The sequence below is a fragment of the Scleropages formosus genome, chromosome 25 (genome assembly GCF_900964775.1).
Source record: "Scleropages formosus chromosome 25, fSclFor1.1, whole genome shotgun sequence".
Taxonomy (NCBI): domain Eukaryota; kingdom Metazoa; phylum Chordata; class Actinopteri; order Osteoglossiformes; family Osteoglossidae; genus Scleropages; species Scleropages formosus.
In genome coordinates this window covers 12,082,720-12,108,572 of record NC_041830.1, presented here as the reverse complement: position 1 = coordinate 12,108,572, position 25,853 = coordinate 12,082,720, and the positions used below count along the sequence as shown (strand labels likewise).

The following is a 25,853-nucleotide window of genomic DNA, read 5'->3' as shown; positions in this document are numbered from 1 at the left end:
AGAGCTCATTGGAAGTCGCTTTGGAGAAAAGTGTCTACTAAATAAATAAATGTAAGTGAAGATGGGAATCTTGGTAATGACTCAAGACAGGGAATATCCAAGAACTGCCCTTCCTTCAATTTTGCTTCTCATCCTCAGGTATTTTTAAAGCATCTCAGATACATCCGTGACTCCAAAGAGATCTCAACACTCATGCTGATGACTTCTGCTGAACTCGGTTTTATTACACAACTTTGCACACGTGGAGCCTCCGGGCAACATTGTCCGAGGCTCCGAACCCCCAGTCCCTATTCGGAGTAGTCATGAGAGTAGGACAGGGCCGCGATTCCTCAAAGGTGTTAAATGTACTGCGGTAAGGAGCTGTAAAAACCACCGTGACGGTGTTTGCTTTTGCTGGGGGGGGGAGGAGAAAGGGGCTGAGGGAGATGCGCTGCTGCGGACACGTGGAGGCTGGAGCGGAGCTCAGCAGGTTTCCACCACCGCGGTCATGTGATGACTCCTTTCTGCTCGTAGTTCTTTCTCCTTCAAAAAGCTGGAAGGCAGTAGAGAGCCGAGCGCGCACTCGGAGTCGGGGTCTAAGGGGGGGGAGCAGAAAGAGAGAGAGAAAGCGAGCGAGCTGGATGTGAGAGAGAGAGCGCGCGCGCGCGCACGCACCTTCCTCTCTTCGCAACTGCAGGATCGTTCAGCATTATTTCTCCGTCCGCGCTGGAAACAGGAGCAGAACAACTTTCAGCATGGCTGGGGCCATCATAGAGAACATGAGCACCAAGAAGTTGGTGATCGTGGGAGTGATCCTGCTGCTCTTCCAGGTACTTTCATTCCTGGTTGGGGGACTCTTCGGTAAGTTTTGCTCCGTCCCGTCTCTCTCCCCCCCCCCACACCCCCCTCCTGCGGGGATCTCTGCTCTCGGATCCTTTGTTACTCTCGTCTCTCTTACAGTATCACTCTCTCGCTGCTCTGATCTCATTAGTATTCCATTGTACGCCCGAGATCCGAGGTGCCGCGCGCGCGCGCGCTCGGCGTCTCTCCCCTCTTTCCACACACTCGGACAGAAAAGTTTTTGGCCTACTTTTTCACAGCTCTGGGTGTTTTTTCTTTCTTTTTTTTTTTGTTTTTAAATCTCCTTCCTCACCCCACCCGCCGACACAGCCGAAAGAAGGCAGCGCGAGATCACCGCGCCGACCTGTCCGGCCGCGGAGAAGTTGCGCGGATCGCGCGGCGGAAGTTTCTTTGTAGCCCGGGCGCTCGAGCGTCACGCAGTCAGTGTGTAGCGTTCGCGTTCGCATCGACGGTTAACGCTCACGGCGCGCGAGACGCCGCGGGTCACTCCGCCCGCAGCAAGCCAGGCGCGTAACAAACCCCGATCGCGGCGGACGCGAAGTGTGTGTGTGTGTGTGTGTGTGTGTGTGTGTGAGTGAGAGAGAGACACCGAGCTCGTGTCTCTGTTACTCGCTTTTTACTATGTCATGGAGTGACCAAACGGCGCGGCGATCGTTGCGATCAACGGCGTAGCCCTCATTGCAACACTGTTTGAGCCATTGTATCGCCCTACGTAGCTGTACTGTACCATGGTAACACCACCCCCGCAGGTAAACACTCCTATTTGAACTGTGTGCACGGAGAGTGTGCGTCGACTGGGCATCTTCTACGTGTCCTGCTCACTTGTCCCGTCACGTGGGCTCTTCTTTCGGGCTCAGTTAGCTGCGATCACAATGTTCCCTGATGAAGTCGGGGTGGTGTTTCGTCTTTACTGCTCTAAATCGCCCCAGACATCATCACGTGGCAGCTGGACTTTCTTTGTGCGACTCACTTGGCACGAGACGCACGTGCTCGCGACCTCCCGAGGTGTCCAGCGGAGACCGGGGGACGTGTGGACCCGACCCGGGTGTCGACTCCTCGTTGCACTTCTGTGTATCCAGTCCTTGCCATTTTTTTAAAAAAAAAAAAAAAAAAAAAAACTTTACATTATCAGTGTTGTATGGAAGAATAACTGAATGTCGGCCGATAATACCATAAAGGTTATCATGATGATGATGATGATGAGGATGATGTCAATAATAGGCAGAGGGCAACGGGTTCATAACATCTGAAGCACCCCAGACTACACCGTGGCATGTAGAAAACAAGTGCATGAAAGTGCAAGTGCCATCATCAATTTCCCATAATTAGCATTTCTTTTATTTCCACTCTTTAATAATGTTCACCATGTTACTAACAAGTGACCCTCTAAAGCAGTGAATGCTGAGGACCTACTGGCAGTGGGCTGAGTATTAAAATAGCACAATTTGAGATTAAAAAACAAAGTGGTATCTTAATTTTTTTTGTTGTAAAAATCAGACAATTTGTTTTTCGGTGTAAAATGTACAGACATGTCAGGTTTCGTGTTACCGACAGTTACCGTGGTGCGCGAGCTGGTTTCGCTGTGAAAACTGCAGTCTTGAGTATTTTTCCAGAATATTCAGTGATTTTTTCCCCCCCCCGAACTCTGAAGGAGTTTCAAGGCTATGAATTGTTAAACATGGTGAAATCCCAAGATGAAAGAAGTGAACTCCCTTCCTTGTCAGACGGTGTCTCCCTCTCAAACTTTTTTCTTTCTTTTTTTTTTTTTTTTTTTTTTAAATCAGTGCTGTGCCTCAAGGCTTCCTCGTTCCCATCCTTCAAATCTGTCTCCCGCTTGCATAATTTCCTCCGCACTCCAGCCGGTCCCTTACCTCGCTCTCCCTGCACTCAGGCACGGAGCTGCCCCGAATTCCGAAACCCTCCTCCGAGCTCCTCGCGTCTCCGGGGGTGGCCGTGGGACGCCTCGCATTCTTCCCTCTTCCTTTGTAGGGCTCTAATGTGCTGGGCTGGCTGTGTGAGCTCCCCTGCTGCTTGGTGTACCCTTGCCTTGTGGGTAAATGACCCTAATTCCAGTCCATCCACGGTAATTGCCTGGATTTTCCTCACCCAGCTCCCCGTGCCTTGCCTAGCATGTGTTAGGCCTCTCGTACCGTGTTATACCCTCCTGTGGTAAGTCCGCTCAGGACTCGCCGTCCGCCGCTTAAGCGTGCGGTAACGTGTCGGCGAGCGGCGTTCGGAGTCCGATTCGAGGTGGTCTGCTTCCGAAAGGCTTCTCCGGACAGTTGGAATGAACCCAGTCGCCCCCAGAGACGACAAAGTCTGTCTCCGGCGATATATTAGCTTGTTTGGGCCCTCCTGCCTGCGTTTGATTTAATGAAGCCGAGCGCCATTGTGTTTGCTCGCTGGCCGGTGGCCGCCAGGGTAATTGAGTAGAAAGGCATACTGCTCCCTGTGTTACTGGACAACTTTAACGCCGCATGAGGTCACCGAGCCCGGAGTGGCCATCGCCGTGGACGCGTCGGGACGGGAGCCCGCTTTCCGGGTCAGCGCGCGGCGCCTGGGGCGGGTTTGCTCGGCTCACCTGAATTTTTCTCCGGTTGGCGGTCAAGACGTGACCGTGCGCGAAAACGCGGGTCCTCGAGGGTTTAGCTCTTTGTTGTAAATAAGTGGATGGTACTCCATCGAGTGGGCAATGGGAACCATCTGGGATAGTTTGGCCCACAAGTCCAAGAATGTTCTCTGTTTTTGTTTTTCAGATGGAAGTGTGTCTTGTGTGCATCCCACTAAAAAAAAAAAGAACAGCAGCTGGGTACCCTCTTAACATATGGAAATATATATATTTTTCTATCATGATGGCATACAACATGCCTGTGTTCTGGCCCATGTTTGCATGGAACAAGGTCACATGTCAGTGACCTGTTATTAAATACCCTCAAGATTAATACAGTGGGGCAGCTGGTAGCGTAGCGGTTAGAGCCACTGCCTTCCGATCCGAAGGTTGTGCATTCAGATCTCGCCTCCAGCCGTGGTACCCTTGAGCAAGGTACTAACCCTGAATTGCTTCAGCAATATTACCCAGCTATATAGGTGGGTAAATAATTACAAGCACCGTAACATTGTAAGTCACTTTGGAGAAAAGTGTCAGCTAAATGAATGGATGCAATATACACAGTGCTAGGATACTTTCTTTTGGTTGTGACAGATCCTCTTGACAGGGGGTGCGGTGGATTTGACCGGTTCCTGCTCTCCGATGGGTCTGGGGTTCGAGTCCCGCTCGGGGTGCCTTGTGATGGACTGGCGTCCCGTCCTGGGTGTGTCCCCTCCCCCTCCGGCCTTGTGCCCTGTGTTGCCGGATTCGGTTCCGGCTCCCTGCGACCCCGTATGGGACAAGCGATTTCAGATGGTGTGTGTGTGTGTGTGTGAGAGAGATCCTCTTGGCTTGATTAATAACTTAAATGCGCATTTCTGTAAATTATACGAGCGCTAATAATAAGTTCCTTGGCTTTCTTATTGAGAAAGAAACGTGTAAATAACAGCAGGTTGCGAAAGTGCGTTTTGCGCTTCCTGTTCTCCCAGCGTTACTTGTTGAAGTCTTTTCACAGACTGCGGCGGCGCTTTGAATATGTGTCCCGAACCCCCTTCCCTCTCCGCCCCTCGTCACTTCTCACCTACGTTTGAATCCGAATCAGACGGCGGATCAAAGCGGAACGCCCTGCTCCCGTGGTGCTCGGGGCTCCCGCTTCCCTCCAACTTCCTCCTCCTCTATAGCCTTCAGGTGTCCTGAGTGACTCGGGAAGAGTTCCATTAGCTGTCGCCTAACAATCACCCCCCCGCCGCCGACCCCCCGCCGCCCTCCTCCGCAGGAAGTGAATTAGAGAGGCACTCGTGATCTCTGCTGCCGCGCTCGCGTCTCCCGGGCCTTCGAGTGGCTGCATTTGATCTTCTCGCTCGCATGCGGGGAGCTGTGCGAGGCGCGAACTTGCCTCGTCTTGAGGAACAAGCCGCCGCTTGTTCCAGACAAGGTGCTCGCAGCTGTAGTGGCGCCAGCAGACGTATGCCAAGAATTCACCCTGCAATGAACCCTCGTTCGGAGCGTGGATATGCAAATGAGCCCGAGTCTGAGTGGTGCGCTGAGCCCCATTTTCACTTTTTTTCCTCCGAGACCCGTTAGGCGGCGGTGCTCAAGCATCAGCAGAAGAGTACACCCCCCCCCACCCCCACCCCATCGGTTCTGCTACATAGTTACTGCACAATTTAATATTCTGAATTTCTCAGTATATATGAAGTGTAAATAAACGCAGCAAAATGGTCCCCTTTGATAGCTTTTGTGTTTTGTACACTCAAGATCCTCTTATTTTGCTGGGAATTTTATAGCTTGCGTAACCCCAACCGCTTAAATAATCGCCACCCTGGCTTTCCAGTGTATCGTACCATGTTTTTGGAATGGTAATGATAGGGTGAAGTTCTGCTATGATGTTGGTTTCTTTCATTAGACCTTGACTGGTGTCGCTGAGTTTTTCCTGCCTCCGGCCGCGCAGCTCTTTCGCGGGCGTGTTTTACGTGACGGGACAGAGGGTGAAAACATCTGCAGCAGACCTTCAGTTGTTTATGCGCCTTTGGGTGAAAATGAAGGCGCACGAAGAGTTCAGCTCTGATGAAATGTGCACGCTGTCGGATCGTGCAGGTTTTTGGCCGCAAGTCTGCGCGGGAAGCGGATGAGTGGATGACGCTGCTCGCTGTTTATGCTCTTCCCTGCTGCGGGGGGACCAAAGGTCTCGTTTTGCTGTGGCATCAAAGAACCCTTTAATAGATCTCGTATGGTTTTCCCCAATGGGCTTGAGTGTGTGGGTGGTGGTCGTGGCAGGAAATGATCTCATTGCCTGACCTGGCTCATGACTGTCTCCTCATTCTCTTCGCAGCTCCAAGCCCCACGACGGCCATTCACTACGTGGCCACCAAGTGCGTGGACGTGCGCAAGCATAACCAGCAAAGCAAGTGGTTCATGCCCTGGGGTCCCCACCAGTGCGAGAAGATCCGCGACTTCAGCGAGGCTATGGCCATGAGGATCCAGGCCAACGACATCGTCTTCGCTGTCCACATCCCCCTGCCCAACAAGGAGATGAGTCCTTGGTTCCAGTTCATGCTGGTTATCCTGCAGTTTGACATCGCCTTTAATTTGAATAACCAAATAGGTAAGGAGTTGCTGTTCCGATTCTCCTGCAGGTTCTGTGTTTACGTGTTTTGTAGAGTAGTAGTGACGTACGTAGCTAGGTTCTTTGGGACCAGAACAGACAGCTTGAGGTTTGTCCTCTACGGGTGGACATCCGGCACAGGCGTGTTGATGGATCTTTGAAGGAGCTGGTCTGCAGCTTCCTTGAATTTTTTTGCATTTGCCTTCTAGAACAAGGTGCACCTTTCAGTCAGAACCAAACAAGCTTAAGTATGATGGATGAAGTGCAGGCTGATATCACTGGGGAACCCTTGAGACACAGAATAAGAAGAGTTTGGTTCAACGGGGTAACTTGCTAAAATTGAACAGCTTGGACTTAAGGTGGAACAAGGACATTTCCCATGGACCTCATTATCCTCTTCAGTCTCCATTTATCTTTGTTAAATGTCCTTTTCTTGCGCGTCTCCTGCTGGATGGTGTCTCTTGCACACCCCGGCCTTCTAAATTGGAGTCTTTGTTGTGGTAAAGGTAAATTTGTCCGCAGTAGGGTCTCTTGCTGAGAAGCGGCTGAATGAATCAGATGTAAATGTTGCTTTGTGTGAAGTTTATTGATATTATTAATGCGCCTCCCCCTGGATATAAAGGTTTGCCCTTGAACGCCAGGAGAGATGCCAGATCCAGGTCCAGAAATAGCCTGGAGGGCGTTATACGGAGGGCAACGCTGACCGGTGCAGAAGCAACTGGCTTTTGGCGAGGGGCAATGAATAGACAGGGCAGATTCTGCAACGCCCCTCGAAGGAAGTTCCTGCACTTCGCCGTCTGCCGTAATCCGCCCTTTCCGTGCCTAAACAAGATAGCGGGGATGTTTACACCCACAACACAGTGGATTTTTAAGCCACTCGCCCTCAGAAGACATTGGGAGGGTGGGGATATGGCCTTAGCCCAGGGCTGCCGTTCAATGGGGGGGATTAAGGGATAACATAAGATGTTAATGAATGGGCTTTGTTGCGCAAGGGCAGCCTGGGAAAGTGATCGAAGGCGGACCCCTTGAGGCGGGACAGAGCCCGGCTCTCACCATTGATTGCTGAAGGGCTGAACTGGGGGAAATTGGTCCTTTTTTGGGTCTGGGAACGATGGGATGTGTAACAATGTCATTCTTGTCTCTTCGTTGGGTTGTTGGTATGGAACTCAGAGGAGGAGACGCCCGTAGCTCAACCGTATGACTAACGAGAGGAGCTGCTTACTATTTAGGGTGATTTACATGAACAGGTAGCCATTGATTGGGGACACGTGGGACTTGAGACAACCCGGACTCACGAGCGCCGTCCGTCGACCTTAATATAATAACTTGGAGGCCCGACTGCAGTACGAAAGCATCGGCCGAGCGCAGCGCCTCGAGGCACCGCGTTTCGCATCGACTCGGTCAGAGTGTGTCTGTCGGCGACTGCGTTTTATTTACAGAAACATTATTTTATTTACAGGACGCCTCATCTGGGATTCCGTTCAAGTTGCTGTTTAAAAAAAAAAAAAAAAAAGGAAAGCGGATTTAGTAATGAAAAATAGTGCAGCGTTAAAATATAATTATGATACTGTACTGTATTTATATTGTTCTCGATTGGTATTATTTTAACATGAATAAAGTGTGAATTAATGAAGGAAAAAAACAATGCCCTCTAATATAAAGCGGTACTCATGCGTGGTAATTGTTTATATTTCCTTCCGCTTTACAGAATACGGTAGGAGACCGTTTTATAGCAGGGTGAGAGGAACAGAAGCCCTTCGTAAGTCGAGGGCTGCCTGCGTGTTCCCAGAAGGACTTACCGTGATTTACTCATTTACAGTAGGGTATTTTAGCGCAGCAATGTAACTACAGTACCTTATTCAGGAAAACTACATCAGGGGGTCGGCTTCGAACCCGGGTCCTTCGGGTCCATCCCCCAGCCTAACGGCTGCAGAAATTCTGCAAAATTTCTATCGTGTGTATATGTGTTCGGAGCGGGGAAACGCGATGTCTGCTCATTGTTCGGAGCAACGTACAGTACTTCTGTGCGGTAAATGTAACAAGCAGCCCCGCCTGATGTTTCCCGCTGCTCCGATTGTTACGTGCGACTAGTTCGTACCAATCCAGCTGTTCCTCTTCGCGCAGCGCTACAGATCGGCTGCCAAGAGCGTTCCTGCGCGGCCCGAGCGGCCCGTCTAACGAAGGCCTCTCGGTCTGCGCCGCGGCCTCCGCGGGGCGGGGAAGGCTGCTCGCAAATATTTCTCCAACAATCCGCGCGAGATGTTTTTCGCTCGTTTGTCGGATCGCGTAAATCGCGTCGGTTGCCCGCGTATCCTTCGCCCGGCCGTTCCGCCGCGTTCCTGCTAACGGCGCCCGGTTTGTAAACCTCCGGTTCCCAACTGAAGTTGCCAGCTAACAAGTTGGTGGTTTTTGTTGCTCTCCATTGTGTGTGTGATCCCAACACTAGATGTCTGAGATAATGGACGAAATGGGTAACACGACTGTAAACAGAGCTCAAATCCCCTCTTAGGGCCAGAAAGCAGGTTCCCGAAGCGAATGCCCGCGGCCCGGCGGCCCCGGCCGGCCCCGGCCAGCACCGGCCGTCCCGGCAGCGAGCCAGCAATAACACAGCTGTTGAAATGGCTTAGTCTCCGGGGCGATGGCCGTGCCGCTCGGGCGGAATGTTTGCGCGCGCTCTGCTGACATTCAGGATCTTGGCAGAAGCCGTGGGGCCCGAGAATCGGGGAGCGCGGAGACGCTGCCAATAACCCTCGCAACCCCCGCCCGCGCCCGCTCTACCCTCATCCTTATTCCGACCGCAGAATCCACCTCCGCCCCCTGCTCCCCTCCCTCTCCAGCTTGTTCCGTAACCTTGCAAGAGTTTCTTTACAATTGTCAAGTGTGGCCCTGATACCGGATCTAAACTGTGTCCCGGGAGCCGGAGAGGAATTCCGTCGGCGGCGCTCCGGCAACGTGCCGCCGGATCGAACGTGTTAGGCTTGCAGATGTCGAAGTGGTTAAGCGCAGGTTCGAGTCCTTGCTGCCGCTGTAGAACCCTAGGTGAAGGTACTTACCTGGAATTGCCAGTTACAATTACCCAGCTCTCTAACAAATGATTAGCAGCTCTGTCCTGTTTGTTGCGTTGGAGAAATGCATCGGCAAAATGAAGAGAATATAATAATTTAATAATAACGACCCTCTTCTACTTTGTGTCCTGAGAGGGTGTATTGTCCTTGTGGGAATGTCGGTGGATTATTGCCCTGTGAATTTGCCCTTTATTGACCTACTCTGGCCTTTGTCCGGAAGGGTGTGTGTGTGTGTGTGTGTGTGTGTGTGTGTGTGTATTTCACTCGTGGAAAAAAAAAACTCATTTAGTCTCGTTTCTTGGATCTCCCGCTTTCATGCATGTGTTTCTGTGCCCAGGTTGAGATTTGGGATCTGGATCAAAATTTGTTAAAGAAGAGATTTTGAGCAACAAGTTCATAACGTCAGTAATGACATTCAAACATACCCTTTTCATAATGTCAAATGTTATCATGTAACATTTTAGCATAAAGCTGCTTAGTCTCCTCAGACGCCTGTCAAGCGGCAATAACTCGCACCAACGCAATGATGGAGACTGGTGTGAAGGGAACCGAACGGGTGCTGGTTCCAGCCCCCTATAAATGGCTCAAGTCTAGAGCTAAAGGGTCACTACACAGTGGAAAAGTACTAAGCCAAATGTTGGTACGTTATGCAGGTTTTCTTTCTGCGCCGTCATGCCGTTCTGCAGAATTAGCTCTGTTGTCTTTCAAGCAGAGGATGGCGCCATGGTAACGATTGACGTCGGTCTGGCGTACAGGGACGACATACTCAGCGAGTGGACAGAGATAGCCCACTCCAGAGAGCTTCGGAAGCTCAGCTGCAACTTCACCGCCCCTAAGGTGAGTGCCCGTGCCCAACCCCCCACCCCACCGCATTGCAGCACCCAACCGCGTCTCTCCTCTCCGACTCCCCGTTTCTGTGCCCGCAGAAGCCTGAGAACGAGGGGCGTCACTACGACTGCGACCTGATGCCCTTCTTAGAACTTGGCAGCGTGGCCCACAAGTACTACCTGGTCAACATCCGGCTGCCCGTCAACGAGCGGAAGAGGGTCAACGTGGGGATTGGGGAGATCAAGGACATTCAGCTGGTGGTGAGTGGCAGCATCCGAGTGCTGCGTTTTTACAGCCTCGCGCCAAGGCGTTGAACCGGAAAGAGTCGTCGGATCAAATGGAAAGAGTGCAGTGGAAGTGACGAAGAAGTATACGAGTTCAACAGTTAACGTTAGTTGTCCTAAGACAGTGTAGCGAGGCATTTCCCTTCATCCACCTGTGATGCTGTATGGCTGTTCAACTCGGTACCCTTAAACCAAACACGCTCGAGCTGTAGCGATGGGTGTTGATGGGGAGAATGAAGACGTGCCGGCGTTTACCATGATGGACATTTTTTTTTTGTAAAGCAAGGCAGCGGGAGAAATGCTGTTTATTTGCACTGTATGTCTGTACATGCAACGTAAAAGTCCCCAGACGTAAGTACATGTGATAAATACTGCGACCCCATAAACATTTCTTTACAGAGATATTTCCACAATTATTGAGACTGACAAAGACCTGCTTGAATATCCACTTTAAAACTGTCCCACTGTCATGGGGTGTGACTGCTGTGATTTATTTCTCCAACCTATAGGGTATCCATCAGAATGGCGGCTTCACTAAGGTGTGGTTCGCCATGAAGACTTTCCTCACACCGAGTATCCTCATCATCATGGTGTGGTACTGGAGGAGAATCACGCTCATGACTCGACCGCCGGTCCTTCTTGAGAAGTAAGGCTTGATGAGAGGCCCGTTAACTTTCCCCGTACCTCTCTTGACGTTCTTCCCTTTCCGTTTTCCCTTTGTTGTGGTGCGTCTGTCAGTGCAGCTCCTCACAAGCCTCAGCACAAGGATTCATAACTGCTCGCCGTCACCGAACCAGTATTACCCCACCTTAGCCATTGTGCACGATCATCTAACGTGTTCAAAACGTATTGTGCCGCCGTTGTGTAGCCATTAAGTCTTACTTGCACCTCAAGTAAAGTTGGAGAATAAGAGGCCAAGACTGATGTCTAGTCACCAGGCAGGAAAGGGCGAACCTCTAGTCCAGCTGAGGTCGTAGCAGGATATGGCGTCCGGCTACTTGACTGCGTTTTGGGGGGGGGGGGCGGCGGGAGCTGCAGCTGGGCCTTAATGGCGTTACACAACAAAGCAGCCCATCTGGACAAGCACTCTGTCCTTTTACGGAGGAGCTCGGAGCCAGGGCCGCTGGCGGACAAGAGCTCCACACTCGTGTCTGTACATGCTGCTTGGAGGGAATGATTATTTCATGTTGTAAAAGCATTGCTGGATGGTCCGATGTCACGGTTTCCTGCAGAGGCATCCGAACGGGAGCCGGAAACCTTTTTATACGTCTCGGAAAAACATTGGCCTATTAGGGGGTCTGTGGCATATTTTGTGTCCAGGCAGCCTGTAAAAGCAAGACTTGCTGGTCTGAATTCAGCGGTGCGCAATTTAGAAGTTTCCATTCCCGTCGGGTTTTCTCGTTCTACCCGTTCCCAGCGGCTGGTAGAGCCCCTCGGCGAGGCAGGAGTTTTGTGGGACCTGACCGATGGATGGGCCCCGAGTCCGTAGCAGATGTAGCTCTCAAATGGAACACGGCACCGTGAAAAAATGCATCTGCGTAGCTCTGCTGGTCACCGAGTTGGAGCGCTACCCCACCGAACAGCCTGAGCCCCTGCCAACCTCCAGTGAGAGCAGGACATTCTTTACATACCGATGCAATGTGGTTTCTCCCTCCCCTCCATTACATGCTTAGGCACTCTTCATCATGGAGACCTCTGGAATGCGATTCATTCTTTTAAAGTCAAACTGTGCCGCTCAGATGTGTTTAACTCCTGTGTCGATGGGGCTCTGAACCTCATTTAACGCCGTCTCCACATGGTAGAGCTATTTTTCCCTTTCTCTTTGGAGTCACGGTCGCTCTCCGTTCAGCGTGACGCTTGTGTTCCTGCAGGATGATCTTTGCTCTGGGGATTTCCATGACCTTCATCAACATTCCAGTGGAGTGGTTCTCGGTGGGTTTCAACTGGACCTGGATGCTGCTCTTCGGCGACATCCGACAGGGCATCTTCTACACCATGCTCCTCTCTTTCTGGATCATCTTCTGCGGAGAGCACATGATGGTTTGTATTCTTGCTCTTTGCAAAGGCTTTCTCCTCTTCCTCTTAGAGTGACAGTAGGGAAGATGCAGGGAAAGTCAAATGCTGCCTTGTCCTGTCGGTGAAATTAACACTGGGAGAGAAATGTGGTGATGGGATTGAGTCTTTCGACATAGTCTTGAAATATGCAGTATCTTTATCCCTGCTACCACAGTAAAGACATTGTGAGAGGAACTTTGGCAGGACTCGGGTTCTCCTCGATCCTCTCCAGTTCTGCTGCTGTATTATCGACAAGAAGCAGCAGATTATGGCACAGCGCCTATCCTTGCTCATCGCCGTTGGGGAGACTCTTTATAAACCTACTTCTCCAGAACGTAAACAGTCCCAGATTCCTAATTTTACCTTCACTTAAAGTTCTCCCCAAGACTCAGTCCCTTGAAGTTGAAGGAGTATGTCTTTCCTAGGTAGTTCTGTGCTGTATAGCTTGACAGTTTTTCCTTTAGTGTGTTGATCCGATTTAATCCAATGCGTTGGGTGCGTTTGAGGTGATCTCGCCCACTGACGTTTGGTATGTGTATCACTTTGTCACTTCTGGACATGTCCTAGTCCACTAACATGGTCCTTTGACCAGATGGACTGTCCTCTCCATTGTAACATGGCTTGTTTTATCATGAAGTAGCTGACTGACAACTGACACGAACCCCATCGTGGACACTCTGTTGTTTCTACGCTCTTCTAGAAGAGTAGTACAAGCTACAGGGACTGGATTAAGTTAAACATCTGATTCTAATCAGAAATGTACAACTTATCCAGTCCCTGTAGCTTCTTGCAATGGTTGTTGCTCCTCTTTGCACTTCGAGGACTAGACTGTTTCCAGCTTTAATTAGGTTGACTCTCTGGGCCCATCGTCTGTCTGAGACGTTTAATTCTTCGTAGCTGAGAGACGGCATGAATTGCTCATCAGGCTGCACGTCATCAATCAGTTTATTCTCGATGCCACTGTATAAACTGCCCGTTTTTCTCTGCCGCCGCACTTCTTTCTTTGATGGTGTCCACAGTTCGTTCCCCTGACCACTCAGCCTTGTATGTGTGATCGAGTCTATTCAGCTTGAACATGCTGATGATTTGAGTGAGCTGTTGTGGGGGTATGAAAGATGTCTGTTCTTAGCTGCTGTTAAAACTCTCACAGTCTGATTTTGAGCAGCCGGAGCTGTTTGGGACCTTGCATTTCATTTGGGCTTCTTCATAATGTGGGACTGTAATGGTCCAAGGCCTCACTCTGCCATGCAGTATATTTTCATATTCACCCCTCATGGCTGAATGTAGGTCACATGGTTCTGTTCTTCGATCCTTCATCGTTCCTCAGAGTAAGCTGCACACTAGTGAGAATGTCTACAAGATTCTTGGCCTGTGGCTAGTTCTTCGATTTATGCTCCGTCCGTCTAGTGCTTTTTCCCAACTTCAGCTGACGTACCAGGGACAGGAGTTCAGGTTTTTGATGGATGATGTCCAGGCGAAGACTTCTGGGTCTCTTCCACCCAGCCATAATATGGGATAAAGCCTCTGTTGACGGTCAGCCAAGGACAGCTTTTTGCAACTTGAGCCTTATCTCAGTTGGCCTCAGTCTGGTTCCAAAGAAAATATTAGCTACGACACCAAGGAGATACTCGCATTAGAATCTTGTGCCTCGCATTGGTAAGAGGTGCTCTACCCTACTGAGGACCCTGTTGTGTAGTGGAATCCTGGGTACTAAAGTCAGATTCTCACATTACAGAACTTGCAAGAAAAGATGCGTCCTTCAAAGGGGTCACCCATCATGGTGGGCGTCACTGCAGCTCTAATGCGATCACTGAAGACACACTTGAGGAACATGCTGGTGATCTCTGTCTGGCCTCAGGAGCCCATAGTGTCCATTCATCGTTACGAAGGCTGAAAACGGGGATGTTAAGTGTAGCTGAGCATTGTAATCCTTTGCGCCTTTTAAGTGCTCAACTGTACCTGACAGTTTTTGCTACGTTTTCACGAGCCCGTTTCGTTCGCTTGACGGTCCCGTAATTTACATCGGCAGCCGTAACTTGCCCGACGCTTGTGCACTTTTTCAAGTATTCACTACTCCGTTTCCAGTAGATGAGATTACGTTTCGAAAGCATGCCTGCCTTGCTCGAGCCGCTGTTGCTGTTTACTTTTCATTATTCCGTTTTGTGGATTTTAATTCATTAATATTCATGCCAGAAATGAACTGGCACAACTTGGCGCGGCAGTGCATTCATTTCAATGGCCGTTGAGCTGGTCTCTTTTGATCCATTAATTACCCCCCACCCTTTTATCGAGCATAAGCTTACAACACCGACATGGTTTTACAGCTTTTTTTTTTTTTTTTTTTCCTGTTGGGACAAACAATATGCGAGTGACCCAGAAAGGGGTCCCAGAATGCATTTTTCTCCCCTATAATGAGAAACATGAATGTTTGGCTTAATGCTCAGGTTTAAATGTGCATTTCTGAGGCAAGATGGACAGGTGTTGGTTCAGTGTTGCTGAAGTTCACCGGGTGATGGAATTATGAGAGTGTGATGGCGCAACTAACGTAGCGCATTTGAGGATGGAGAATTCCCTCTCATAAAGTCTTCCCTTTGTCTCCCACCAGGACCAGGCCGAAAGGAACCGGTTTGCTGTGTACTGGAAGCAAGTTGGACCAATTGTCTTCGGCTCCTTCTGTCTCTTCATCTTCGACATGTGCGAACGGTCAGTTTCTTTCTTACATTTACATTTATTCGTTTAGCGGACGCTTTCCTCCGAAGCGACTTACAATGGATACTATGTAGTGTTACCAGCCCACACACCTTATTCACAGTGGTGACTTACACTGCTAGATACACTACTTACACTGGGTCACTCATCTATACATCAGTGAAACGCTTCTCTCGTACATACTCTTTGGAAATACATAAATTAGCAATGAGAAATGTTTGGGCAGTTTTTTTGTGGAGGGGGGGGGGGCATCCTCTGGTCTGTTCGGATTCCTCCTCCTTCAGTGTCTTTTCAACATCCGAACAGTTTGCCGCCTTGTTTTGTTCGCAAATGCCGTACGGTAAATAATCGGATGTCTCGCAGATTTACAAGTCAAGGCTGCAAAATCCGCTGGAGCGCGTGAACGCGTTTGTTGGGGAATGAGGATTCGACAGATTCTGTTGCAGAAAAGAGAAAAGGGTCCGTGGAGAGTGAGCTGGCCGCTGCCCCAGCTGATAGATGGGCGATTTGGGGGGTTCGTTGACAGTTCTGACATGGATGGGGAGGATTAATGGTTCTTGGCAGGCAGGGACAGGGGAAACTAAACAGGGCAGTCTGAGTCGGATGGTTCTGGGAGTGAGCCGCAGAGCTAAATGCGGGGCTGTTAAAACCCAGGGCTGGGAGGGGGACATTGTCTGCGAGAATGAGTGGCGATGATGTCATCCTGGCGGCGGATGAAATGTCAATGGGCACTCCAGTGGTTTAAATCAAGCTATGAGCTTGTTGGGTGGCTGGTGAGGCCTCTCTGAAATTGATTTGTTTCAAGGGTCTGGGGAGGGGCGGCTGGTACTGGCTTTTTGCCTCGCTGCCTCTGCGGACCTGGGCAGTCCTCGTCTGAGCTGCGCTGGAGTGAGCCATTAAAGCGCACCGAATGTTGTTTGGCTAATGACGTCTCTCCAGGACGAATTACCCGTCACCCGACGGACTTTTAAACAACGTTATGCGGGGGCAACGAAGCTCCGTCTGAAAAGAATGTCCATTGACAAATCGAGACTGTGTCGAAAGCCAAGGAATATGTCAGAGCTGGAAATAAACGTCTCCAATGGTAAATAAAACCTCCGCTATGTTTACTGATCCCACTTCTGGCCCTGAAAGGCTTGCCAGTACACTGACTGTTTTCCTTTGCTGTCTGGTAATTCAGTTTTTTTTTTTTTTTTTTTTTTTTTTTCCCTCTTCCCCTCACACTAGTATATTTGATATAATAGTATAATCCTAGTGATGATTACTTGTATGGAAACTGTGAATGAAAAAATGTTTCCAGTAAGGCAGATGTAGATTTTTTTTTTTTTTTTTTTTTTTTTTTTTAAATTTTATTTTAAATATTTTTGTCTTGTTTCCAGAGGGGTCCAGTTGAAGAACCCCTTCTACAGTATCTGGGCGTCGGACGTGGGGACGGAGCTGGCTGTATCCTTGCAAACCCTCTAGGATGCAATTCAATTTATTTTTATAGAATGCTCTTCTCCCACAGTGACGCAGCACTGAACAAAGGAGAGAGACGTATTGCACAACGCAACAAAATTTTTCAAAGTCCTTAGTTATGTCAATTTTGTTTTTTTCTTTTTTTTTTTTTTTGTGTTTGTTAGTTAATTTTCTGATTTCAAAAATACCACTAGTTCTTGTACAGTGTCTGTTTTAGTTAGGTACTTTACAGCCATTGGAACGTTCTAGAAGGCATCAGATCCTTAAAGAATTAAAGAATGTGGAATATTTTTCGAAAAGCTGACATTGTAGTACTACTAATGCCAAAATTATGTTTAACAAAACCAAATGGAAAATACAAGAAAAAAAAAAATCAATGCTATGAGCATATGTTATGTTCAGCTGTGCATTTCATGACTTGAAGAACTTTACTAGGTAGTGAAGATATGAAATGAGCCAGCTGGCTACTTAGGAAAGGGGAGGGGGGAACTCTAAACCAAGAGGGAGGGAGAAAAATCGAACAATAAACCTCATGGGGTCCAAGTAGCAGTGGTTGCCCACCCCTCCTGGGTGCTTTACATGGTAAAGATTATCACTAGAAGCTAGTAAATTGATGTCCAAGTGCAGGTATGCTGATGTCGTCCACCAGGACAGTTATAGGATTGCCTCACAGATGTCTTCCTCCCCCTCCCCCCCCATTCCTTGTGCCTTGTGCAGTCTTGGCATGTCTTTGTATGCAGATCATTGCTTCCCCTCGCCCCGGTGCTCATTTATTAATCCACGCAAGGTTTCTGACGACAAGCCAACAAATCCCAGCCGAGGGAACCGGCAGGCCGATTTTAATGCAACTTTAATTAGCGCTTTTCTCCCCCTGAAGACGAGTTTCAAAAAGGCCGTGCGTCTTCGCCGTCTCCAGCAGCCCTTCCCTCCGCCCACGTTCCGGGACCCGTCAAAGAAAGCCTTTTCTTCAGCCAGCCAAGTGTAACGTGACATATTTGTTTTGGGTTTTGAAGCATTTATGAGTCCCTCCACCACCCACCTTTTTTATTTTTTTTTTTTATTTATTTATTTTTTTTTAAATAAACCATCCCCCACCTCCTGCAGCCTTTAATATGTATCCCAGCAGCATTCACAGGATGCCCTCATTTAGTTCCGTCCAAGTGAGGCAGCAGCTCCTGTCGCAGGCCAGCCTCCCGACACCTTTTCCACCGGGAATCCCTGCTTCTCTCTGCGGGGGGCGATGCTCTATTTCAGGCTCTGTTTTGGCCCTAAGTGGGAACCCCCACCCCCACCCCCACCCACCCTAGTAGCGCAGGACGCGGATGCCCTCGTTGCTGACCTATTGTGCTACGGTGTACAATTTCCCGCTGCGGTGTCGTGCGAGTACATATGTGGTGCGCCGCCTAACGTTTCTTGAATGACCTTTTGAATTTTAATACAGACGTGGAGATGAGACGTTTTGACCTTTTTTCGCTTGCGAACGGTGCTGGGTTCAGGGGAAGTTTTTTGAGCTCGGAAAAGGTGTCACGGTGAGGGCAGGGAACGATTTTAAGGCGCCTGCTTTCCGTAAAGGGTTGAGTCTCGGCTCTTCGAGTTGCTCGAACAGCCCCCGTGCCGCTTGTGCTTCCCTTGACCCGAGGCTCAGATGGCCTTCATCATCGTGGCGGGAATCTGCGCCTGCCTCTACTTCCTCTTCCTGTGCTTCATGGTCTTCCAAGTGTTCCGGAACATCAGCGGGAAGAGGAGCTCCCTGCCGGCCATGTCCCGGGCCAGACGCCTGCACTACGAGGTAGGTCGCACGAGGCCGCCGATTGTGCGCTTGCTCAGCGGTTCGGACGAGTCTCCGCAAGTCGTGCTTCAAAATTACACGCGCATCTTGTGGAGTTTTCGGCCCCGAAGTCGAGGACGCCCCCGTGGTAACCTCGGCGTTTCCGATCATCCTCGATGCAAGTCGGAGCAGAGAGATCGAATTTCATCCTCCATCACAGCAGAAAATGCCGTCAGGACGTTGGTTTGGAAATCAGACCTCCGTGCCGTCCCCCTCCCCCCAGCGCCTCCGGGCGTCGTGATTTTTATCGCGTTTCATGCCTGTTTGTTGGCTGGTTTATTTATCTCCAGGGCCTTATCTTCCGTTTCAAGTTCCTGATGCTGGTCACTCTGGCATGTGCGGCGATGACTGTGATCTTCTTCATCATCAGCCAGGTGAGCCTGCGGCTCCTTCCGGAATCGGCGGTAGAATCCCGTTGGGGTTCTGAGCTCCGTGCTGACTGGTTTGGCCGATCTTTAGCGAACATCCTGCAGTCGAGGGGTTGCAGTTATGCAGGAAATGGCTGAACATTTGGATAATTTTAAACACCGATGGCATCTGCTCAGCTAATGCATCCATCTGGACAGCTGGTAGCGTAGCGGTTACAGCTACCGCCTTTGGACCTGAGGTTTGCAGGTTTGATTCTCACTTCCGGCTGTAGTACCCTTGAGCAAGGTTCTAACCCTAAATTGCTCCAGTAACGGTATCCAGCTATAGAAAGAGGTAAATAATTGTAAGTGGCTTAACACTTTAAGTCGCTTTGGAGAAGAGCGTCAGCTAAGCGAGCAAGAGTTACATCTGACCATTTTTTCGAGGTTACTGATGAAGTCGGATGCAGCAGAACTCAGCTTGCATGTAGGACCGTGGAAGGACCAGGGTAAAACACTGCCGCACAAGCTGCTTCCTCAATTCTGCTACTATTGTGTGATCTGGAGATGCATGTTAGGAGGAAGGAGGCCGTCGGGTGGTATTGTCAGGAAGTCGATATTTTTCAGGTGGGTTTGGGGGGGGGGGGGGGTGAAGATGAGGGTGCTGAGGGGAGGTAGCAAGGTGGCTGCCGTGGACCGGGCAGCGTTGGTGCGGTGACGCTCCTCGCCTCACGGACACGCTGATCTTGGTCGGGGCAGGTGAACGAGGGCCACTGGCACTGGGACGAGCACACCGTGCAGGTGAACAGCGCCTTCTTCACCGGAATCTACGGAATGTGGAACCTCTACGTCTTCGCCATCATGTTCCTGTACGCCCCCTCGCACAAGCGCTACGGCGACGAGCAGTCCAACGGTAAGTCGTCGGTCGTACGCCGTTACCCCCGCAAACGGCCGTCGGCGCGAGGCTCGGTTTCGGCCGGCCTCCGCGTTCGCGAAGGAGCCGATACGCCTTTTGCCGCGCGCGCGCTGTGATTTATTCATAAATTCAGACTCTTTTCCGTGACGCATCCCTCCGTACTTTGTGTTCTTTGAAATATTCAGTGTGTTTTCATGTAGTCCTAGAATATAGTCATATTCCAGACCTGTGGAGAACGGCATCCTCGGCCGTCCTCTGCAGATTCTTTTTTCGGAAGAGGACGGAGGTTTTACGGGGTGGGGGGGGGAAGGGGGTGACGGGAGTGATGGGAGTGGGTGTTCCTAATGCAGGGCGCCTTCCTTCCAGCTGCAGTCTAATTGAAACCATCCATCTCCTGATGTTCTCTCTGGTTTCCAGCTCAGCTGGTTTGCTCAACAGCTTCCCTTCCCTCCCTCCTTCCTATCCAGATGCCTTCTGCTCGCGTGATTGTGGCGATCGCACCTAATCCTAAATGTGTTCAAACTGAAGTTGTCTCACACATGGCCGCCTTTTTTTTTTTTTTTGGCAACACTTTTATTGTTGGATTTCAGGACGCTTTACTACGGTGAAGTGCGATCCGAATGCGTCTGACTGAATCTTTCGGCTTTTTACGTTCCGGAGCTGTGAGTCACTCAGAATAAACATGTTCGGAAACAAAGAAGCTGTTGGAGGGGGGGACGCAAAAGAAGGTCCCCCCTCCGAAATGTGTACTAAATATACCCTGCTTCGTGCCTTGTGCTTCTGGGAGAGGCTCCAGACCACTGCGACTCTCTATTTGGATAAACTGTTATTGATAATGGGGGGGAATTGGCATAAATAGTTTGCAATCGCTGTGTTAAATGTACCGGAGTATTGAACGTAGCCTGGTGGCTCAGCTTAAGACGGTAGACACCTGTGACAGTTTTCCTGTCCACCGTACTCAGGGAGTAGTAGGAGCACAGCAAGCAAAAGGCGGTCGAGGTAACAGGCAGCGCAAGTAGAAATTTGTGGGACTGAATTATTATTAATGCACGTGTTCAGACATTTCTGGGCCACACCTAGTGCTCTGCAATAGGTTTTGTAGGTGGAAGGTTGTTTAATTTTTCTTTTTTTTTTTTTTTTTTTTTTTTTCTTTTTTAAAAACCTCTTGCCAGGTGATCTCGGAGTGAACAGCGGCGAGGACATGCAGCTGACCACCACGGTGACGCACGCCGACGGCCCCACCGAGATCTACAAGATGGCCCGCAAGGAGGCGCAGGAGTAGCCCCCGGACGCGCCTCGGCTCCTCGGCTCCTCGGTCCTCGGCTCGTAGCGCCGCGCCCCGGAATTCAGACAAAAGGGCCCTTTTCCTAGCCACCCCTCCTAGTCTCGGCATCGCGAACGCAGCTCCTCCAAAGCACCGCGACCGCAGGTCGCCTCCACCACCGGCGTCGAACCCGCGGACGCCGACGGACGTTCCCGGTCACGGTCGTGCGGCTTCAGTCGTCCAGCTAAAATCCCTACTTACGAAAGCCAACAAGCGTCGCTGTGGATTTTTGAGGAAAGGTGCAGCTGAAATACTTTCACGCCCCTCCCCCGCCCTCCCCGCTAAGTGTAAATGTACCCGTAGAGCTCTCTGACGCCGAAAACTACTGAGCGACGTGCTCTCCGAGCACGTGTGGGACGACCAACGCCCCGGAAGGCGTCCTATACGGTCAAGGCTAAGTTCGTATGTTATGATGTAGATATATATTTTTATACTGTGCTCATTTGTACCTGTAGGGAAGTCTTGCATTTAGATGTCTCACCAGTTGCCGGTCCATAGCTTCTTGACCATCTTTTCAAGAGGATATAAACACATTTGTATTTACACACCTTGGGAGTGTAGATTTTTGCTTTTTATGCTAATTTAAATAAAGTGTTTACATCAGCGCTCCCCCCCCCCCCCCTTTTTTTTTTTCTTCCCCCTTCCACACACATGCTTTAAGTTGCCTAATCACTGCTGTGAAAGAATGCCATTTAAAAGGGGCCCAGCTACTACGTCCCTGTCTGGTCGAACCGCCTTGTGCCACAGTCACGTGGCTTCGAGGCGACGCGGTGGAAGCGCGGCGAGAGCAGGATGCGGCGCTGCCGTGTCGCCATAGCGTCACCTCGTGGTAGGTGCGGCACGTTGACGCTGACGGCACTGGCTGGTGCTCAGCAGCGTCTCAGTTTGTATGGAGGAGGAGAAAAATGATTATTCTCCCCAAGCGGTTTTGAATAAAAGTCCACGCATTTGAGGTGCTAGTTTTGAAATATCTTTGACTGAAACAAACAGCCAAGAAATGGGTTTGTAAGTTTTACTTGGAACTACTCTGCCGGCTCAAGTAAGAGATTTTTTTTTCTTTCTGCACCGCACCCGAAAACGGAAGGCGCCGGAATGGTGTCCGTAAAAATTAACATCAGACTCCAGCTGCTGCATTGACTGACTGCAAAGATTATATTGTAGAGTACGGAATAGTGTATATAGTATAAATAAAATATTTGGCTTTCAGATACGAATCTCAGAAGGTTAACTCATTCCTGTAGTCTGTATTCTGTAAAAATTACGCGGATGCAACACGTGAAAATGGCAGAATGGTACCTAAAGCAGCAGCTGCTACAGAAAGCTACTGCGGGAGTTGTCTGACCTGCCGGAGCGTTCCCGTGTACCTCCCCTTCTCGTCTCTCCGTTGGCTCCTTCCTGTGGCTGCCCGTATCAAGACTCTGGGTATAACCTACCAGACCATCACCGGATCCGCTCCCCGACCTCTACGAGACCCGATCGCTCGCTACTCCCAACCTCGCTGCTACGCTCTCGCGCCGCTGGCTGCTCGGTGGGCCCACGCACAAGAGCTCCAAAATCAGAAACGCACAGGTTTTCAGTTCTGGTTTCGATGTGGGGACGTGATCTCCCTCTCTCCCTCAGAGCTGCTGAATCCATCTCAACTTTCAGGAAGAGTCTTGAAAGCCACCTCTTTCAGCCTTACTTCTCTCTGGCTCTCCAATCTACTGGGCTTGATTTACTTTGTTAGTTGCGACAAATGTCTGTGTATTTCCTTATTTTATTTGGATTCTATATGGAGTTTCTCATGTAATGATACTGTTAATGTCATTTGTTTTAAAAATGTTACCAGCTCTATATACAATTACTTATGTGCTGTATCCTAGTCTAAACGGTGGCATCAAACAGACTCTGTCTTCTGAGAATCACGTCTGCATCGGTTTCTCTCTGTCACGGCGAAATGTATTTTTGTTTTCCCGCACATGTATGTTGCTTCGGATAAAGCTGTTAAATGAATAAAAGTGAAGTAGAGCAATTTGCATTTTGGGCCACTGGATGAATCTTAGGCTGTGGGAGGAAACCAGAGCACCTGGCACCTGCACGTGGGCAGAACGTGCAATCTCCATGCAGACTGAGCTGGGTTCTAGCCCACCTCGAAACACCCAGGCCGGGTGCTGTGAGGTAGCTTCCCGCTGCACCACCATGCCACCCAATGCACATACACTTGTACCTTGTGCTGATGTCTGACTTACAATTTTTTTAAAAATATGAATACTTCCACAACTATTTGCTTATTTTTCATTGTATTTTCTTTACCAATCTACATTCTAAAATTTCTCAAAAAATAAAAAAAACCTGTATGCAGTTCCGCTTTCCGCCATTAGGGGCAGCAAACCGCTGAAACGGGTCGGTTCTCGGCGCAATTTGTCATCTTGTTCTTATTAAATAGTTATTGTTATATATAGAAACTTTTAAGACAATACACAGATGTACGCTTCTATTATTACACTTTTTTGACAGCAAACAAATAAACCAGATGCTGAAAAAAACCTTGTGTTCTGTGTATGTATGTGTGTTGTACATTGTATGCTGCTGGAGAAAAAGGGAATTTCCATCTGAGATCATTCATTTATCCATCCTGAGTTCCTGATGTGAGGAAACAATGCCACGCCGTCTCGTGCGTCCAAGGAGGACACAACACTGGGAATCACAGGCTGTGGACATGAAGTATTTTTATTCGGAGTCGTTTCCGTTAATTTTGCTTGATGTTACACACACACACACACACATTTTCAGAACCGCTTGTCCCTTATGGGGTCACGGGGAACCGGAGCCTACCCGGCAACACAGGGCGTAAGGCCAGAGGGGGAAGGGGACACACCCAGGACGGGATGCCAGTCCGCCGCAAGGCACCCCAAGTGGGACTTGAACCCCAGACCCACCGGAGAGCAGGACTGCGGTCCAACCCACTGCGCCACCGCACCCCTGCTGCTTGATGTTAATAAAACTTAAATTAACCTGGAATCCATGCTGTATCCTGCGACACACCGGCTAATGAACAATTCCGATTTACGAACTGACTTCCGATCCCCGAAGAACAGCAAAATTTACAGACCTCCACCCCGCAAACTGGTCTGCCTCCACCCCCCGGTCTCAGGGTCCAAATGTGTGAGCTCAGGCCTCTCGGTTTCCTTTTTCATTATACATGTCAGGTGGTGGAGGTTCACATGGGCTGGAACACGTGTGTGTGTGTGTCAGGACTGCACTTCTGGGAGATTTCTGGAAGAAAAAGCTGACGTGAAAGTCTTCGCAGAGGAGCTGCTGCCAACCGTTATGCTGCGGTTCCCGGCAGCGAACAGCAGAGGGCCGTACAAATCCTGCTCCGCGGCCTCGGCGAGCTCGACCGCAAGCGCGGGGACGAGTCGGCGACAAAGGGAAAACGATGCCTGTGATCAGGCAGGTGCGCAGGTGGAGAGATGGCGACGTGGGGCGAGGGTGTTGGGCGGCAAACGGGAGCACATAGAGGCCAGGTGATAAAGGCCAAATGGGGCAGTTGGTCACATAGTGGTCGGAGCTCCTGCCTTCGACCCCAAAGATTACAGATTCAAGTCTCACCTCCAGGTGTAGTACCACTGAGCAAGATATTTACCCTAAATTGCTGCAGTAAAATTACCCACCTGTATAAATGAGTAAGTTATTGTAAGTTGCTTTGGAGCAAAGCGCTAAATAACGGTTAGCCTGGTTTAAACTCGAGACATGAGACCTGTCTGCGCTGGAAGTCGACGATTAGCCCCCGGTGCAGTTTTGCGGAGCCTGTTTGTCGTGTGCCGCTTAGTCGCCGTCGGCAACCAAACCGATTTTCCCAGCGACTCCGTGGATATTCTGAGCCGGATCAAACTTGCCGATGCACGGCACTGCCAAGAAGGCCATTTACCCGAGGACCCGCGCACGCACCTGTGCGCACACGCACTCGCACAGAAGCATGTTGAAATGATAGGTGTTGCAAATGTCACTGGCATTACCCGCGGATCCGGGCCCGCGGGTACGGCTGAGTCACCTCCAAAACCGAGAGCTTCCCGCAAAGGCTCCGCCCACCGTGGCTTCCCCGAGCCGCTGGTTCTCACGCCCCTCCGCACACCTCCACACACCTTTGTCTGCTCACCTTTAGCCAGAGCGGCGGTTTTCAAAAGGGGTTCGGTTTCAGAGAAGACTCCGCTGAGTCTTTACAAGACCCCCGATTGTACGGAGTCGGTTGGGATCCGGGGGCTCAAAGGAACAACGGGAAGCGACAAAGGTGGGAACAGGCGGGGGGGACAGTGAAACACACACACACAGATACAAAAATAACCCATGCATAAGGTCGTCTGCTGCGCGGACAATCTCCTCCGCCTGCACGCCTCTGAAATGCATGATTCTACTGCAGCAGAACCCTTTCGTGCTGCTTGTTAATCTGCGTGAATCATCCATGTAAAGGGCACCAATTAGCAGTAATTGGGGAGATGAGTTGGGGGACCTTAGTCATGTTCGTACCTCTGTCCAGCCAGTCCACCTCAGGTGAGGAGCACTGTGTGGCCAACACCTCTGTCAGATCTCAGCAGGAATGCTGAACTGTGACGGGAATGGGAATCTTTATTACTGTAGTAAATCTGACTTGTGTAAATTTGATTACGTATGCGTTACGTGACTATTTTAAGATTGCTATGCCTTTATCTTAATTTTTTGGAGTTTTTTAATGGGACAGGATCAGTTGGTAGCGTAGGGATTAGAGCTACTGTCTTTGGATCCAAAGGTTGCAGGTTCGATCACCACCGCTGACTGTAGTGCCCTTGAGCAAGGTACTTACCGTAAAATTACTCCAATAAAGACTACCCAGCTGTAGAAATGGGTACACAGTTGTAAGCTTGTGATAATTGTAACCTTAACATTGTAAGTTGCTTTGGAGAAAAGCATCAGCTAAATGAATAAATGTAGTGGTGGTGTCACTCTGCATCAAGTTGCACTGCTGCCTCCCAGGAGATGGGCTGTTTAGGT

At 50.0% G+C, this 25,853-nt stretch overlaps 1 protein-coding gene across 3 annotated transcripts; it reads left to right on the top strand.

Annotated features, from left to right (window-relative positions):
* Positions 1-493: 493 nt before the first annotated feature.
* wls (Wnt ligand secretion mediator) lies at positions 494-20,835 on the top strand. 3 transcript variants are annotated; one of them, XM_029249299.1, is made up of 12 exons: positions 494-840; positions 5,760-6,032; positions 9,807-9,934; positions 10,024-10,185; positions 10,719-10,855; positions 12,081-12,249; positions 14,870-14,967; positions 16,353-16,416; positions 18,077-18,220; positions 18,571-18,633; positions 19,366-19,519; positions 20,695-20,835. In XM_029249299.1, exons 1-12 carry the CDS (start codon positions 735-737, stop codon positions 20,802-20,804), a joined length of 1,608 nt encoding a protein of 535 aa, XP_029105132.1. In that variant the 5' UTR covers positions 494-734; the 3' UTR covers positions 20,805-20,835. The 3 variants fall into 3 exon arrangements, with proteins under 3 accessions (XP_029105132.1, XP_029105130.1, XP_029105131.1); XM_029249297.1 differs by having other exon boundaries at positions 18,550-18,633; XM_029249298.1 differs by having other exon boundaries at positions 9,810-9,934; positions 18,550-18,633; positions 20,695-20,804.
* Positions 20,836-25,853: the final 5,018 nt, after the last annotated feature.